This window comes from Thunnus albacares, chromosome 16 (genome assembly GCF_914725855.1).
Source record: "Thunnus albacares chromosome 16, fThuAlb1.1, whole genome shotgun sequence".
NCBI lineage: Eukaryota > Metazoa > Chordata > Actinopteri > Scombriformes > Scombridae > Thunnus > Thunnus albacares.
This window is the reverse complement of record NC_058121.1, coordinates 28981887-29000749: the sequence shown is the minus strand read 5'-3', so window position 1 is coordinate 29000749 and position 18863 is coordinate 28981887. Positions and strand designations below refer to the sequence as shown.

General features: G+C 40.1%; 2 protein-coding genes across 3 annotated transcripts; one reads left to right on the top strand and one right to left on the bottom strand.

Annotated features, from left to right (window-relative positions):
- The first annotated feature begins 13 nt into the window (after nucleotides 1-13).
- Nucleotides 14-9324, top strand: selenol (selenoprotein L). Of its 2 annotated transcripts, none has more exons than XM_044376426.1 (9): nucleotides 14-301; nucleotides 1003-1081; nucleotides 1178-1258; nucleotides 2214-2259; nucleotides 2883-3010; nucleotides 3105-3219; nucleotides 5057-5179; nucleotides 7197-7334; nucleotides 8246-9324. In XM_044376426.1, exons 1-9 carry the CDS (start codon nucleotides 202-204, stop codon nucleotides 8378-8380), a joined length of 945 nt encoding a protein of 314 aa, XP_044232361.1. In that variant the 5' UTR covers nucleotides 14-201; the 3' UTR covers nucleotides 8381-9324. The 2 variants fall into 2 exon arrangements, with proteins under 2 accessions (XP_044232361.1, XP_044232362.1); XM_044376427.1 differs by having other exon boundaries at nucleotides 22-301; nucleotides 1205-1258.
- Nucleotides 9325-9975: 651 nt separating this feature from the next.
- On the bottom strand, nucleotides 9976-18624 carry clec11a (C-type lectin domain containing 11A). Its single transcript, XM_044376450.1, has 5 exons — nucleotides 18275-18624; nucleotides 12533-12647; nucleotides 12254-12361; nucleotides 11219-11302; nucleotides 9976-10609 (listed from the first exon to the last, which is right to left on the bottom strand). The coding sequence occupies exons 1-5, from the start codon at nucleotides 18365-18367 to the stop codon at nucleotides 10197-10199; spliced, it is 813 nt and encodes a 270-aa protein (XP_044232385.1). The 5' UTR covers nucleotides 18368-18624; the 3' UTR covers nucleotides 9976-10196.
- Between the last annotated feature and the right edge of the window lie 239 nt (nucleotides 18625-18863).

The window sequence follows — 18863 nt, the reverse complement described above, 5'->3', positions numbered from 1 at the left end:
ATGCCAACTACCACTAAAACAAATGAAAAGAAGAAGAAAGGTTCATCCATTGAGAGTTTGTTTAAGGTTTTACTGTGGCGCCACGTGACGTAGTCACATGATCAGGACGCATGTTTAACAAACCGGTGGGGGGTCGCTGACAGTAGTCGGTGTGTGTGTGTGAGGAAGGTGAGGAAGGTGAGGAGGGTGAGGAAGGTGATCATGGCTGAAGATGTGTCAGAGGAGACTCTAACAGGTGGTCTGAGTCTGCTGGTGAACCTGAGCAGAGCTCTGCTGCAGAAAGCCCAGCAGGATGCTGAAGGTAAGACCTGCAGGACCAGGAAGTCCTCTACTGGCGGACGTCACTGGAAATGAAACGTTTTAATGGGATTTGTCTCCATTTAATTTAAAATTCCGTCGGAGGAAATAGTTTACTATCTCGTGTGATGTCGTTTGATCTTATGTGTAATTCGGCATAAAAAAAGATTTAAACTAACAGTTAATTTACTGAAATATCAACTTTAATATTGATTTAATAGCTGTGCTGTTTGATTGGGCGTTTAAACGGAAGACAGCCGGAAAAACATGTGAACCAATAATAAAAAAAACAAAATTGTAGTTGAGTTCGTGTGTCTGGGTTGATTATATTTGCGCCGAATTGAAGAAAATATCAGATTATTTCGGATTTAGTGTTTATTTATGTTTCACATCTTGTGTTTTGTTCCAAATAAGCATGAACGCACGAAAACGGTGGAAAATGACTGAAGTCTGGGATCATATTTACACTATTTATTCTAACATTTTATTATTATATCACAAATGTCCTTTTTTATATTTCACATCTCGGCTGGACAACTTGCTTCTTGTGTATTTGTTAAAGCAGATCAGTGTGATCGAGTCTGTGGATTAAAAGGCCCACTGGCATGAAGGTGGTGTAATGTAATCCCTGTCATGCTCCTTGCCAACACAATGACATTGTTTAAATCTTTCTAACCAATAATACGTCTCTTTGTTCTCACACAGCCTCTCTGGAGAATTTCGTCCCGTATAAAATCACCACTTTATTCGGCCTGATCACAGCCGGAGCAAACTTCTATAAGAGGTGAGGGGGGGGGGGGGCTCTCAGTGCACTGATGGCTTTAGTTTAATTAAGTCTATCTGCTGTTTCTGTCTAAATGTTTGTTTTTATACTGGATAGTCACTGTTTTATGTTCCTGTTGAGCAGCCTCGGAGTGAAAAAGAAGAGTGAAGCAGAAGCTATTTGGCAGAAATCTTATCAGTGAGTATAATCATCATAATCATAATAATAATAATAATAATAATAAACAAAGTCACATCCTCGTTCCCTTCAGTATTTAAATCATTCTCAGTTGTTATGTTTGTGATGGAGATGAGGTTATAAATTAATAATTATTATCATTAAACTAAAAAACTGATCCCAGGTGTTGCACTCCTCAGTCTCATGAGTCTTCCTCCATAATCATAAACATAAACCCGGATCTAGAGGATAAAAAAGGACTTTAACACAGTCCAGGTTACGGCAGCCTGTAGAGCCTGTGAGGCAGAACTCAGGGCCGTAAAGCTCACAAGCTTCTTTCTTTTAAAGCTGCAACAGCTAATCAGTTAGTCAATCAACAGATAATCAACTGAATAATCAGTAAAACAATAAAACCAAAGTTTTGATGGTTCCAGCTTCTAAAATGTGAGAATTTAATGCTTTTATTTGTCATACTTGGACGTAAACAGAATATTTTGGGGTGTTAATTAGACAATGACGTCACACTGGGATTCTTCACTAATTACTGACATTATAAAGACAAAACAATGATTATCAGACTAATTAATGTAGGAAATAATCGTTGGTTGCAGCCTTGAAGTTAAACTGAAACTGTCGTGTCACATCACTGCAGATAATTAATTAAATTATATTGTAGAATTAAGAGACGACCTGTTTGTTCGTCACTGGAACCAGTTGTGTTTGAACAGACTCAACCATGAATCAGTTCCTGTTTTCATCATATTTATCTTCACTCATTGAAACACTTTCAGCATGAAAACATCCAAATGTGATGTCATCATCAAAACACTCCTGAAAACAGACAGACAAAGATAAACATGGTTCCAGCTGGTAGATGTTGGTCCTGAGTAGCGTGATATATCTCTCTCTCTGTGTATCTGATCAGTCATTGATGGAGATGAAAGCGTGTCTCACACCTTGTGTTGTATCTTGACAGCGTCGCGGCGGTTCGAGAGCAGGTGGAGGAGCTCCTGCAGCTGGAGGTCCGAACGCTACACCAGAACTTTTAGTTTGTATTGAGACGTAAAAATTCAGTTTCAAACACATGAAGAAGATGCGATATGAGCAAGAGTTTAACTGCACTGTACAAGTATATTTATTAGATTCACAATCAACACAATCAACACAATCAGCAGCTCATAAATCAACATAAAAACTGTTTGCATGCACTGCAAAACGATCTCAACAGTTTCTATGTGTTCTTGGTTATTGATTTTATAGTTTAGAGTCATTTTTAACAAAAATATTCCACAATTCTCTTGTTCCTGCTTCTCAAATGTGAATATTTTCTGGTTTCTATGACAGTAACAAGATATTTTTCACCATTTTCTGACATTTTATGGACCAAACAACTAATCAATGAATCAATAATGAAAATAATCGATCGTTTTAGCCCTTGCTAAGATAAAAACATATTGGTCCGAACTTTGCTCTGTGCTCATTTAACAGATGTTTAGTTGTTTTTTAATCACGTGTTTAAGTTTTACTTTATTATAACTTATTTGTCTGCACTCGTAACTTTAAATCCGAGAACATGATTGATTTGATTTAACTGGAACTTTTTGTTTTTACCCTCGTGTGTGCACGTGTGTGTGTGTGTGTGTAGAGTGAGTGGGACTCCTTCCTGGAGAGTGTGGACAGAGGTCTGCAGACGACAGACGGGCAGCTGTCAGGACTAAAGACGGCAGACAGTCTGAGTCCTGATACTCAGCTGACTGATGGACGCAGCGGAGAGTGAGTCCTGATCAATATGAGACCGACAACAACAACATGAACCAGCTCAGACCATCAGCTAATTTGAAGTGCTGTGTGTTGTGTGTTTTTATAGGAGTGTGAGTCTGGGTCGGTACCTGGATCAGAGACAGAAGCTGCTGCTGGTTCTCATCAGACATTTTGGATGACTACCGTGACGAGACCACGTCGCCGAGCTGGAGGCCAGTCAGGTCAGTTTGTCTTTAATCTGATGGTAGTTATTCATTCAGAAAAACACATTTTAACCGTTTGAATCATCTCGCTGCTCTGCTTCGTGCAGAAATTTAAAACTGCATTTTGTGTTGATCATAAAAAGCTGTTTGTGTCCCTTTAGTGTATAAAACCTGCGTCCTGTAGGTAAAATTAATACTGCGCTATAGACAAGCCAACCGTGCTATACTTTACTGAATGTTCCCGCCGCCGCATCTCGCTCATAACAGAGTCAGACTCGGTGCTTGTCGGTTTAAAACGCGTCTGTATGGATATGTTGTCTCGGTTATATATTACTGTGTGTAAAGTGAAAGTGTTGCTGTGAGACGTCCTCCCTCCTGCTCTCTGCTGTAAACACACGCAGCTGTTAGCGAGCAGCTGCTCTCATGTCTCCGCGGGTGTCGTGCTTGTTTTCTCTTCCTGCTCTCTGATGGTCGGCGGGATGCTCTGGTAGCTGCAGCCTCACATCTTAAAATACATTTTTAAAAATAATCCCCTGATGTTCAGGCCCGGCAGGGGATCAACTCAGGCCGAGCTCGCAGTACACTGGCGGAGACTCCATTCATTAATCCCAGGTTTAAGGAGAAACCTGGGATTAAAAAAGGTGCTAATACTGCATAGACTACATACTGCAGTGTTTAGCCTCCCTGGATCACTGCAGGGGAAATAACTCCACCCTGACAGCTCGACTGTTGGTCAATGTGCCGTTAATGTGTTGTAAATGAGTTGTGACAGTGTTGTAAATGAGTTGTGAAAGGTTCTTCTTTAACAGGGGAACTTCTCGTCGTTTGTTTTTATTCCAAATGATTTAACTTCACAATTTAAGTTTGATTTTGTTTTGTCAAAACAGACTTAAAGTGAATAAAGAGTTTATTCTGGTTTGTGGATCGTCTCTCTATTCATGATACTTCAGTCTCTACAACAGCCTGTAAGATGTTTAGATGCATGTTGAGGATTTTCTGCAGCTGCTTGAAAAAAAGATAAATCTGGTTGGAGTCAGTTTAGTTTGACTTTATGTTCTTCACTTGAGTTTTTAAGATCTTGTATAAATGTAATTATGTTATGACGTCACATATGTGACTTTCTAAGCAGCTTTAGCTGAAAACAGCTGTAACACTGAGAAACAGACACAGCTCAAAAACAAGAGGCAGTCGTTAGCATGCTAAGCTAGGCTAACTGCTAACTGATACCCACAGTTGTGTAACTGAGTCCAAGGACCAAAGCGTTAACTAACCATCAGTTCATGGGGTTACTGGTTATGAAAAAAGCCCCATTTATGACTGGGGAAGTTTAGAGTTTCCATCTTTATCCTCCTGTAAAATTTGATCAAAGCAGCCAAACAACTGATTCTCACATTTGTCCTCATCAGACTTATTATAACAGCACTGATTGGCTGCAGTACAGGAACACTGCTTGTTCTTTATTTAGCGTCGGATCAGCCACCGTCTTCAGTTTTTATCATCTATAACGTTAAAAAGGCAGAGACGTGTTTTCAACCGACTCACTGACACTTCACAGACCAACAATCTAAATTTAACAGGAAAACTATTATTAACTTCACTTGACATTTTCAAACTTCTTCAGAGGTATTTGTCACATGTTTACATCAAAAAATTGGACTTTTTTTCCTTCATTCTGGGTTCAAAAAAGGTTCCAACAAGTTTCCAAAGTGTCTTTCTTCACTCAGCCTCATTGACTCTGACATAAATAACTTCCTGGCAGTTGAGCAAAAATGTGGAGAAGTGAGTGAAACAGACCCTTAAGAAGTAAAAACAGGAAGGTTTTAGCTTGTAAATGTTATTTTCTTGCCCTCTGCAGGCTGCGCTGGAGGCTCGGTCGGTGCGGGTCTTGGTGGTTTCCTTCGGCGGCGTGGCGGGGGCTGGGCTGTGGCTGCAGCAGACCGGATGCACCTTCGACATGCTGCTGGATCCACAAAGAAAGGTTCATTACAAATCCTTTCCATTTAATACAGTTTCATTTAACACAAGAGGAATTAAACCAATGCATTTGACTGATCAGACTGTAATGAAAGGTCCATATTTAAAAACGAACTGCAACAAAAGTCACCACACCCTTCATTAGTGAGACTTTTGTCATATTTAGTACGCCTGCCTTCATATCTGATGACAGATTGGATCCTCCTGGTCATGGATGATACCAGTTCTGCCCAAATCTGCTGAGAGATGTTCTGTCGTCCTTCACACATGGTTCTTTTCAGCTGCTCTTTGCTGGAGGGGTTTTGTTGCTCTACCTTCCTCTTTAAAATACTCTAAAGGTGTTCTGTTGGATTCAGGTCAGGGACATATTTCCTCTCCTGCCAACCTTTCCTGAGACTAGGAGTATTTGGGTTTTACAACCTTGCTTTCATAGTGCCATCTATAAATGTCATCTCTACACCTTTTGCACTGCTGCAGCCCCGTATCAGCACGCTCCCACCTCCATGTTTCACGGTCGGCACCATGCAGTCACCATCTGATCCATTTATTTTGGTTTCATCTGAACAAAGAACATGCTGCTAATATTCATCTTCAGGCTTCTTTTCATGTTTAAGTTCAGTTTAATCTTGCAGCAGTTTTGTGCTGTTTTAGTGAGCAATGGTTTTCTTGTTGGACGTGGCCCGTAGAGGTTGACTTCCTGCAGTGTCCTTCACACTGTGTGAGGAGTCACTGAAACACCAGTTTCCACAGATAATCCTTGTGCCAAGTCAGAAGCACTTGCTCGTCTCTTTTTCAATGCAAGGCTGCGTAAATAGCGAATCGTGTGTGCCGTCATTTTCAGAGGACGGCCGCTGCACCTTCTGTTATTGGTAGTACGGGTCTTCCTGCAGCTGTGTTTTGGCTTCTGTTCAGCAGCCGACTGATGATCTTGTACCCTCTCCCGTAGGGGTGTAATGGTTCTGTTTGCTCCCCGACCCAAACAATTACTGTCAAAATAGTGGAACAATCTACGAACTCCGACGTATGGAACAATAATAGCACTTTTATTGGCAGTGCACCACTTAGCTGTAGCATACGTGTAGCCTGCTCATGGATGTATGTTTGCCGACTTAGCCAAGTTACCCTGGTTACCCTGGTTACCCTGGTTACTCATGCTCATGTAGTGTTGCTGCCGTCATTGTTATTAAAAAATGCACCGTTTTCTCCGTATTTAAACATCATGTCTCCTTATCCTCTCCCGTCTTTATGAAGTCTCACTATCTGGTTTCTTACGTGTTCAGGCAGTTCCTCACCATGTGGAGCCATGTTGCATTAGACACAACCCAGGCCAGAAGTCAGAAAGTTGTTCACAGGTTCTTTTATAACCTTTTTCAGGCGATTAATCCTAATTGGAAGTCACAGGTAATTATTGTTGCACTGAGGTTTTACTTTGAGGCCTGTATTTTAATTTAGTCTGTCTAACCTGTTTGTTTTTTTATTATAAATAAGATCAAATACTCAACATTTCACCCTAAAGATACAACTAGTATTATAAGATGATGCAGTTTTGAATCATTTAACATTTCAGTGATATTATAAAGGAGGTTTACTCAGTTTTATTATATACTGTTTATTCAACGCTGGTGGTTGGTCACGGTACATAAATATTAAAGAGGAAACCAACTTATGGAAACCAGAAATGAATCAGCACAAACAACAAAAAAAGCAGCAGCTGAGGGAAGCAGAGGATTTAACAGCTGTTTGATGGTAGGTCATAAAAGTAAAGCTTCCAAACCTCCAAACCATCTATTCTGAAAAGTCGACCACCAGATGTTAGCAGATGTGAGATGGAAACGAGGGCAGTCGACCAAATATGGAGACAGAGAAGATTTTCCACATGCAAAACAGAGCCGATTACTAATCAGGTCATCCAGCAAATACTTTTCATATTGGCGAATCCAGAGCGGATGTTTCAACTTTTACTTTTAATTCCATAAACCTGCCGAAAGAAATATGAGCCAACGGTGTCGTCTCTGGCGCAGGTCTACAGGAGCTTCGGCCTCGGCTCGTCCTACACCAAGGTGATGAGGTTCGGCTGCCTGCTGCAGTACGGAGAGTACGGAGCCGTGGACAGAGACTTCCCAGACGTTCCTCCTCACCTGCTGGAAGACATCTATCAGGTACAGACAGACGACGCTGGAGACGCTGATCTCAACGACATAAACACAGGAAACGGATCAGATCGATCTGATCAGGCAGCATCAGGGGCAAAAAAATCAGCTGCTGGTTCTCTCTTCTTCCTCTTCTTCGTGTGTTGTGTTTACATTATGTCTGGATTAGTACATGTGGCCACGTTTTAGAATCTGCACCATGTAAACTTAATATCAGTTGAATAAATGAAGGTCCTAAAATAAAAAAAACTAGACTTTACAACTCAAGACCTTAAGATTTGTTTATAAAGCAGGATTGTGTTAATCATGTCAGTTAATATTGTGCTTCAGTGCTGCATTTTACTCCCAAACAGTTCAAATTAATCAAATTTCCTCAAACCAGTTGCTGCACATTAAACCTGAGACTTTCTAACCCTAACATCTTGATAACAGAGTTATGATCATCAAGATACAACTTTGTATAAATTTTGCAGCTAAATTTCCAAACAAAAGACAAAGCAGATTCTTAGTTACAGTTTTAAGCACTAGAAGATTTTCTTAATTAGTTTTTCTGTAACAGACAGTTTGTGATTAAACTGGACTTATTTTCTCTCTGATAGCTTTGTGTTAGCTCTGTAACGTATCTTGTATCCTGTTACAAATGACTCAGAACAAAAGTAAAATGTTGGATAGTTAGGACTAGATATTCCTTATATACTTTAAAACTTTTACATTTAAATATGTTTTTGCCATTTTATACGTCTGTACTCTTACTGAAGTCAACGTGCAGGACATAAAACAAAAACATTAAACCAAAAGAGGCTAAAAAGCTCTGAGGAGCAGCAGAGTTTAGTAATAATTCTTCTTCATTTATATCCATTTGATTCAGTGTTAATATGAAGTTTTAAATAATGCAACTTGAACGTGTTTTACTGTTTCAGATGGGAGGAGACTTTCTGCTGGACGAAGCGGGGAACGTTCTCCTTTCTCACCGGCCTAAAAACCCTCTGGACAGACCGACCGTGCAGCTCATCCTGCAGGCGGCCGAACCTGCGGGCGGCGCCGACTCTGCGTAGAAACATCGATACGTAAAAAAAAAACTGCGACAGACGCACTGAGCCCGGGTTACGTCAGGGATTAGAGAGGTTTCTATTTAACAGCACTGACACCACAGAGGAAGAGCGGCTCTTTGACTTACACGTTAATGACGTCACGTCTCACACTCATGACATCATGAAGAGGCGTGACCGATGCTAAACTGTGCGGAAAAGACGACTGCTCTTCTTTTGTTGTGCCGGTGTTGTAATGGCAGCATTTTCAAATAAGTAGCACAACTGGAATACAATGTAATTCAATTTTTTTTAATTTTATATCATATAAATGTTTCAGTGATTTGCAATTGTAACCAGATCTTGAATGTTCAGCATTTATCAAGGTTTACGTTAAAGGTGTTTCGGTGTCCTCATGGTACAAATGACTTTATTACTCATAAATTATGTAATATGGTGTCATCACTGCCAACTTCATGGCTTGTAGAAATAATGAGAAGAGAAATCTTTGCTGCTTCATCCTCTGTTTTTAATGCAGGTTGGTTTGTAGACTGTACTTTAAGATTTTTACAGTACAAAGATATTGCTGCTCTGCTATAGATTCAATCTTTGAACCTTTAATGCCTTGTTGTTACCGATCAAGTAGAAGAAGAACATCGAGTATCAAACTGTAATCAAACATCTGGTTAGATTGTTCCTGATTTAAATCACAATTTAGCCAATTTTTAGACAAAGTTCTTGTACGGTTGCAGGTATTTAGACAACATCTAACTGAATGAAAGAGGAGTCCTTGGAAAAAACACATCTATAATTCTCAAAGTAAGATATCAAAAAGGTATCATTTTATTATCAGCACCAGTATCAAAAAAATCATCGTTGCAAATCATTGTTTTACCCTTTTGAACATTTTTTTCAGAAAATGATGCTGTAAACTGTGTCAGTCTTTAGTAAAGATTTGTGAAAAACATTTACATTCAGCCTTTTATTTACAGTTTTCTCGTTTTTATATAAATGGGAGAGTTAAAGCAGACTCAGCGATGAGATCGAAACGCTGGTCTGCACTGGCCAGAAATGTTGAGGAATCAGCAGATTAACAGGAAAGTGGCACCCAGACTTTGTTCAAACAACAGTTTCATCAGATCAGAAGTAAAAGAGAAGTGTTGCTTAATTCCTGTTAAACCCAAATACACGCTGATTTATATCTTCAGGAGGTCCGACGCGTGCTGAGTCTTCCAGACGTGCCTCCCCGGCTTTTCATTTCCCTTTTTTGGAGACTTGAACAAATATTTTGAATTCCAAGTGTGAAATCACAGCTGAGTCCTGACTGGCTTACATTCATATCACTGCAGCTGCATCAATAATCCTCCCTAATCAAGATAAATAGCAGAATAATAATTTGTGCGCATTTAAAAATATATATTTCATTGTAAAAACCTAACATTCTATTTAAATGTTTTTTTTATCATGCTGTAAACAATTCTGGTCCAACTGAAATTAAATCCTAACAGATATTTGTATTAAAAAAAGTTTCTACTCTATGTAGAAATGAACACGGTTAGTCTCATGTCTGTACTTTAAAGAGGAACTTAAACCCTGAAAATCTTGTTTTTGCTGACCTCCGGTGGTTTGACCTTTCACCTTCCTGCAGTGATGTAGACGTGTACTCCAGGGTGTGTCGGTACACGGTGACATCACAGCAGGTCAGAGGTGACAAGATGAAACTTTCTATTCTTTAGGTTGAGGAAAGTGTCTTTAAAGCCAAATAAGTTATTTAATAATATAAAGTGTAAGGTAGTAGTAAGGCAGTGAGAGAGTACAGCTATTTTGCAAAGAGTTCATTTTTTTAAAGTGCCACTCTGTCGTCAAACTCGCACAGATAGTTCATGGCCCGATCGCAGTAGTGGTCCCACCAGTCGCCGTCGTCCGACGACATCGCCACACAGTTCTCTCGCCTCCCTCCGTCCGGCTGGCTGGACAGGAAGTGCTTGCGCCACTGGAAGTATGAGACCCGCGTCCCGTCCTCGAAGACGTACATGCCGTCAGATCGCAGGTCGTTAATGCCCAGCCAGACGGGCCAGTTCCCCGGGTGGAAGAAGGATTTGACGTAGTCGGCCAGCGCCTCCTGCTCTTTGCGGTCGCGGGGCATCGCCATGCGGCCGCCACGCTCCATGCACTTCCTGGATGCTCCGGCGTAGTCCTCGTAGCTATTGTAGACCAGATAACATTTGTATCCCACCCTGCGTCCCTTCTGGCAACCTAAAAATCAGAGAAAACCAGACAGATGCTTTATCACAATTACGTAGAAGCTTTATTGTGGGAGTTTAAAGCCACTGTCATAGATTTTTAAACTTTCAGACTTTGGGGCCCCCTAGTGGTAGTTTCAGAGAAGACACTGTGGCAGACAGCATCTCATTAGGGTCTTTAAAGGAGTCATAATTGATCTTTTCCCTCTTTTTTGCTATATTGGAGCAGCACAAAGAGCTGTGAACACAATATTGAACTATTATAAAGTAGTTGTAGTGAATATGTCAGTAAATGTTGCTTATTTACACTCAGAGTAACATCAGCATTAACTTGTCTGTTGTTGGCGACCTGATGAATGTAAATCCAATATTCACCCTCCTGTTTTAGATTTTTTTTTAAACAATTTGCAACTCCACTTAAATCAAACACAGCGCGTAATAATGACTGATGCTGTGGTTTATTTCATCACTGTGATAAATGATCTTGAATACTGTCCCTCTGTAACAATCACAGATATATAGTCCGTTAGATACAGTGAAGTCTGATCATTTTTCAACCATGCGTTCAGCAGTAATTGGGGTGTAAGAAAGAGATCTGAGGGAAAATAACTCAGTTTGATACCTTCCAGTCTTCCCATCTCCTTGCGGTTGTCCTTGCTGTGCTGATAGACCTCCCGGATGCTGTCCTCCAGCTCCCCGACTTTAGCTGCCACGTTAGTGACGAGAAACAACAGAAACGAGAAGAAAACATGAGACAGTACAGGGCAGCTATTCCTCTCATGACTTTTCCTTGAACTCTAAGCTGAATGTTGTTATGGAACTTTCCATCTTTAGAGGTCACATCAGGTCAAGCTTGGCTCTGACGTCACACTGTAATTCTTAATCAGAGATGAAGATATCTTCTCCTTGAGACTTCAACTGTCTGATGTTTTCCATGGTTACCAAGGTCAGAGGAGGCTTCGCTAAATTACACAGATGGGTGGATGACAGACGCTCAAACCAAAACTGCTGAAATTACAACGGTCATGGGTAAAGTGCAGTCCCTTGTTTAGAAACTAGTGAACCAATCAGACTAATTTTTCATATTGTAGGCTGATAAAGACTCGGACCTTCAGAGGACAGAACAGAAAGAGACGGCATCGGAGCAGAACACTCTGGTGTTTACTGTTACTGATCTTGGCCGAGTGCTATCAATAAACATTTTCAGCATTAAGACATCAAAAGTCTCGTGTGCGTCTTTCTCCACTGCTGACCGTCGGCCAAAATATCCACAACAAATGTCTTCAGTGGCAAATGACACTGCTTTCTTAACTTGATCGCATCATCACCGATTACTATAATTAAACCCATGATGGATTTAGTGATAATTATGGAGTTTCATCCTTCATTCATCTGTTTAATTCATTCTGTACAATGTCTTACACTTCACATCAGAACTGCAAGTTTTGATAAAATCTGGAAGACTAATGCATTTTTAAAAAACTTTTTGTCTCAAGGGGGCGACACAACAATCCTTTATTTGTACACTTGAAAGTTTTACTGACTGACTCATAGGGAACGCCAGACATGTATAATTCATGGACAGGGTAAAATATAACAAATAATCTGTAAATATGTATGTAATCAGTGTTTATGTGCGATGATGTGACTGTCTTACAATCCATCCTGGACAGACGGTCCATCAGCTGGCTGACTTTAACATCCAGGGTGTAGTGACCAACATTCAGCTTATGGATTGCCTGGTCCATACCTGCTAGTCTGGACACTGTAGGGTAGAATATAATAGAATATAACATGGTATGAGAGAACAGAAAGGAGGAAAAAAACAAGAAAGAGAACATAAGAGAGTGAATATTACTGTTCTACTTTAAAGTAAAGAGCTAGTAGTAAGTTTAAAGGGTTTAAATTTGAATTGGATGTGAATATGAAGACGTACAGACGTAGTTGTATGAGTTCTCAAAGTCTGACACCGGGTTGGTCGGTTCTGGTTCAGGCTCTGGAAGAATGTCGGGAACATCGCCCCTCGTCTTCTTCACCTCTGACACAAGTGCCTGACACACACAAACATACATAGAGATTAAAAAAAATCACAATTATGTAAACATTTATCAGATACTGATTCTGTCACATTTAAAGGGGTATTCCATGAAGTTGCAGCATCTCACAAGAGGCAGATTATAACAAAAAAAGAACGGACAAAGTCAAAGCAGCAAAGGTCAAGATATCCTGACTATTAGTCCTTAGTATGGGTCAAAAACACTGGATCCTACATTTCCCATCATGCAACCCTTAGCAGCTCCCTGCCTGGTAAACACCTACATTTCCCTCCATCCACACCCCCATTTTATTACATAGACTGTGTAAATGTGCAGTCTCCATCCTGTAGACTGTATATAAAGATGGACGTAGTGAGGTGTGACATCACCTGCTGGTTTCATTGAAGCTCAGAGTTGCAGCTTCTGGTCGGCGCCATCTTCCAAATAAGGAGTGCGGTTGTTGCCTTTCATGCTCTGGAAACACCCCCCCTACCTCAGACCTCGGACCAATTTAGCTACTTTAGCTCATTTTTGCTACCAGGGCAGGTAACGTAATCCAGTAACATTAATTTTGTTTTAGCAGGTGAGCCAACTGTCAATTAGCTCCCACACAGCAGACATCAAAGCTACTATAAGTCTTCAAATCTTATTAACGGAGAAAAAATTCCACAATGAACACCAGCACACTTATTAGAGGGCCTGAATTTAGAGATTGAGACCAGAATGACTCTGGTCAAAAACTGATTTAGTGTTTCCAGAGAAGTTGACGCTATTTGATTGGGAGCCAGTTGGAGCATCTAGCAGACGTCAGTAGAACTTCAGCCTCAAGATAACCCTGATGACATCACCATGATGGCATCAGGGTTGTTTTACCAGGCTTGACTGAGAACAACTCCTTATGATGAGTAAACTAAACCTCATATGTTAATCAAACCCATCTTAGTTTGGCACCATGTAAGTAAGAGCAAAGCCATCATCATCATCATCATACAGTATCACAGTATCACTGGGATCATGTTCACTCAGATGTCTGACACACATGTTCAACCTGAAGAGAAGAAAAACCTGCCGGGTGGAGCAGCTTCTCTGTTCTGGGTGTGTCATCATTAATACCAGACTTAAACCGCTGTTGTACCGTTATTATCTTCAACATATCTGTCCATCCATGATGTCATTGTGTACAGTAGATAAGCCAACAAATACCATTCACATGACATTGATGACATCCTTTAATTGAACTTTTAGCATCATTTTTCACAAAAGTAATCTGATAGTCTTGTGATTCTGCAACACATGAGTCCCTCCTACACACACAGTTACATTTAGAGGGTATTACATGAGTTTATATTAATTTCCTGGAGACTTACCCAAACCCTAATCCTACCCTTAACCTCAAACCAAGTCTTCACCCTAAAATCTAATGTTTTACATTGTGGGACTTTTTATCCGAGTCCCATCATGTGACTGACAGATTTATGTCAGAAAAAAGTGTCACACACTCGGCTCCATGTGCATTCCTCTTTTATTTAGATGACGTTTCGGCCTTCTGGTGTTATTCAAGATCAACAATAACAGTAGGACTCAGTCACTGGTATGTTATGTAGGACACACCCTAGTAACACATCTGATGGTGGTTAGATAATCATGTTCCAACATCAGGGTGAGAAAAAACAATCAGGAGGCCTTCAGCCAATCAGAACTCTTAACAAACAGTGACAGGAACCATTATGTCTAATACCACATATAGACATTTAAATTTTACATTATCTTTTTTTTTGGTTAAGTGAATTCAAAAATCCATTTATTTAGAATAGATTTCTAATAGATATACAGAAAAAGATCAACCTCAGATCTACACGAACATCATGAGCAACTTCATCTAAATATCCAATCAATAGAGGAACATTACAGAAACACTTCAAGTCATAATCTATAATCAATCCATGAGGTGACAGAGTTCTCAGACAGTGGATCCAACAGTGATACCTTCTCAATACCAATGTATCTCAGAGAGGAAACAGAATGTGCTGCTACTGAATAATTCATGTTGTTGCATCTAATAGTTCTTCTATGTTCAGCAATACGAGTTTTCAGTCTTTCCAACATATGAAAGGCAAGTGATGAGATAAATGACTCCTTTTATAGGGATGTTTTTACCTGTGTGAGGATGTTTAAAACTGTTACAACAGTAAGTATAATTACACTGACTACAACAACCACAGTGACGGTTGTTGTCAAGGATACGTGTTAGCTCGGACTGGTACTGATTGAAGAGGAGGTAAATATGAGGGAACCAGGTGGTCTCTCAGGTTTTTACCTCTTTTATAAACCATGAGAGGTCGTTCTTTGTTTTGTTATTATTCCCTTTATCTGTTCTGCATCGTTAGAATACTCTGTTGTAAATATTATACAGTCATTTGATCTCACTGTAGATTTATTGTTTAGAGATCTGACCTAGATCTGTCTTTTATTTTAATGGCAGCATTATTTAGGACAGCTTTCTTGTATCCTCTTTGTTTTTCATGTCATTCGTGTTTCTGTGAAAATCATCAGTTTTCTGGCAAAACTGACTTAAAGGGAGACTATTTTTAATGGTAAGGGATGATTTTATTTATTATCTTCCACATACTGCACCCAAAAGTAAAAGAGCTCCACAGGATGTCGTCTATACAGTCAACAGAGCTGTCAGATCCCGACCGGTTACGCCAAGGATCATTTGAACTCAGCCAACAGCAAAGAGAAAGTATCATCTGCAGTGAATCTTTGTTCGACCAGTCACTGCTACAGTCTACTGAAGTCTCCAATGAACTATTCAACTTTTCTGACTGACTCATAGAGAACGCCGGGTCTAAATCCACCTACATGCAATTACTCGATTACATCAGACAAGCAGTCATTCCCTGAGGTCTTAGCTGGCAGAGGGAACCCATGCTGAGCAAAAAAACAGAAGATTTCTGTGGACGCTGGTGTGATCTTATGACTCAACTTAAAAAAGACACAAATGAATTGGACAAATCAATTGATGAGAAAAAAAACCATCTCTACCCCAAATAATCAGAAATGAAGAAAAGTTCAATGACATTTTCAAGGCTAATCAAGACATGCAGGAGAAGCTCTGTAGAGAGATCAAATAAATGAAAATCAAAAAGGTCAAAAGAGACAGAGAGGATGCAGTGAAGGCAGCGTCTATTTCTGAAGGAATCTTGAACGGATCACATAAACAAACTGATCTTCGCTCATCAGCCTCAAGTTCTAGTTTTTTATCCAAACAAACCATAAGCAGTCAGAAGAGGAGGTCAAGGCTGAGGAAAAACGCTGTACGCAACGTGAGAAGAAGAGAAAGACGTTGGACCTGCTCCAGGGTCAAAGGTCTTTCTATGGACGGACCTCAGAGAACTGTCCTCTGGAGTTGGCTGAGTTGATTTTAAAACACAACTATTGGATGCTCTGAGATACCTTTTATATTCATAAATGTGGAGTATTGATGGGTGGTTCCTTTAGCCATCATGTTCTAACTTGTTTGAAGTTTATTGACTCTAATCATGGCTTCAAGGAGAATATATTCTTATGGTAGAGGTACTCGGATCACGTGTTTTGATTTTTAAAAGGGTCCACAACCCATTTACTATGGATCATGACCACAAACGCATCAGTTTTCTAGATTTATGGATCATTAGAGAGAATAATTACTTGTATACAGATCTGATCAGAAAACCTACTGCCAGAAATACTTTACTAAGTATACTATAAGATCATCCTTTAACATTAAAAAATAGTCTCTTAGCCAGTTTTGCAGATTAAAAGGGAAAAGAATGATGATTGAGAGGATACAAGTAGCTCTCTGGAGCTCTTTTACTTTTGGGTGCAGTATATGGAAGACAATAAACTCGGATCATCTCTTACCATTAAAAAAGTTTCCCCTTAAGTCTTTAAAGGGAGACTATTTTTGTCTGATGTAATCGAGTAATTGCATGTAGGTGGATTTAGACCTGGTGTTCTCTATGAGTCAGTCAGAAAAGTTGAATAGTTCATTGGAGACTTCAGTAGACTGTAGCAGTGACTGGTTGAACAAAGATTCACTGCAGATGATACTTTCTCTTTGCTGTTGGCTGAGTTCAAATGATCCTTGGCGTAACCGGTCGGGATCTGACAGCTCTGTTGACTGTATAGACGACATCCTGTGGAGCTCTTTTACTTTTGGGTGCAGTATGAGGAAGACAATAAATAAAATCATCCCTTACCATTAAAAATAGTCTCCCTTTAAGTCAGTTTTGCCAGAAAACTGATGATTTTCACAGAAACATGAGTGACATGAGAAACAAAGAGGATACAAGAAAGCTGTCCTAAATAATGCTGCCATTAAAATAAAAGACAGATCTAGGTCAGATCTCTAAACAATAAATCTACAGTGAGATCAAATGACTGTATAATATTTACAACAGAGTATTCTAACGATGCAGAACAGATAAAGGGAATAATAACAAAACAAAGAACGACCTCTCATGGTTTATAAAAGAGGTAAAAACCTGAGAGACCACCTGGTTCCCTCATATTTACCTCCTCTTCAATCAGTACCAGTCCGAGCTAACACGTATCCCTGACAACAACCGTCGCTGTGGTTGTTGTAGTCAGTGTAATTATACTTACTGTTGTAACAGTTTTAAACATCCTCACACAGGTAAAAACATCCCTATAAAAGGAGTCATTTATCTCATCACTTGCCTTTCATACGTTGGAAAGACTGAAAACTCGTATTGCTGAACATAGAAGAACTATTAGATGCAACAACATGAATTATTCAGTAGCAGCACATTCTGTTTCCTCTCTGAGATATATTGGTATTGAGAAGGTATCACTGTTGGATCCACCATCTGAGAACTCTGTCACCTCATGGATTGATTATAGATTATGACTTGAAGTGTTTCTGTAATGTTCCTCTATTGATTGGATATTTAGATGAAGTTGTTCATGATGTTCGTGTAGAGCTGAGGTTGATCTTTTTCTGTATATCTATTAGAAATCTATTCTAAATAAATGGATTTTTGAATTCACTTAACCAAAAAAACGTAATGTAAAATTTAAATGTCTATATGTGGTATTAGACATAATGGTTCCTGTCACTGTTTGTTAAGAGTTCTGATTGGCTGAAGGCCTCCTGATTGTTTTTTCTCACCCTGATATTGGAACATGATTATCTAACCACCATCAGATGTGTTACTAGGGTGTGTCCTACATAACATACCAGTGACTGAGTCCTACTGTTATTGTTGATCTTGAAGGACGTCAGAGGGCCGAAACGTCATCTAAATAAAAGAGGAATGCACATGGAGCCGAGTGTGACATTCTTTTCCTCTTCTCAAGTCCACGTCCAGTGATCAGCGCCTCATTAAACCCTCGCTGTGCGTTACTTTCCCATTATATATGACGGATTTATAGCTCAACAGCATACCTGGTACACACACACACACACACACACACACATGTACATACACTGTGTGAATGGGTTCAGTGTTTCACCCAAAACAAACAGCCTGACTGAGAATGTAAAACACAAACAGTAACAGCAACATTCCCAATAATAAAAAAAAAAAGTCATATTTATAAAGAACACATTCACACGAGCAGAAACATACAGTTCTTACCTGTGTCGGTGCAGCGTCGGCCGTCCCAGTAGGAACACACACACCCAGAGAGCACAAACACAGCAGAGCGAGCGAGGTGGCGGCCGGTCCCATTTCTGCTTCCAAACTTCTGCTTTTTCCCTTCAGCAGCAAGAAACTGCACCTCCGAGTCTCTCTCTCTCTCTCTCTCTCTCTCTCTCTCCCTCCCTCTCTGTCCACCACCGTCTGACTTCTGTACTCTCCTCCTCCGGCCTTCCTCACTCCTTTCACTCCTCTTCTTCCCCTCCTGACCCTCCTTGCTTCCCTCAGAGATGTGGTCCAGCAGCAGCAGCAGCAGCAGCAGCAGCAGGATTCTCTCCGCTTAGAAACAGAGAAGATTAAATCTCAGTTTTTTAAGACATCCCTGCTGTCTGCTGGGTGTCTGTCGTCTCTCTGCCTCGTTCGGGACAAACAACAGGAAAGCTCTTTGTTTTTACTCCCACCCTCCATTTCCAGTCTTTGTGTGAACACTGCAGGTTTCTGTCCTGTGGAAAACTTGTATCTCCATAATGTAAATAAACAGGCTGGTTTTAAGCTTTCTGATGGTTCTGTTGGCTAAGACGCAGAATCA

Excerpts from the sequence above, each read along its gene's own strand:
- clec11a (XM_044376450.1), bottom strand. The coding sequence starts at position 18,367 with ATGGGACCGGCCGCCACCTCGCTCGCTCTGCTGTGTTTGTGCTCTCTG. Across the intron at positions 12,648-18,274 it reads CCGACGCTGCACCGACACAG|GCACTTGTGTCAGAGGTGAA; the intron begins GTAAGAACTGTA and ends TGTGTGTGTCAG. Across the intron at positions 12,362-12,532 it reads GAACTCATACAACTACGTCT|TGTCCAGACTAGCAGGTATG; the intron begins GTACGTCTTCAT and ends TCTACCCTACAG.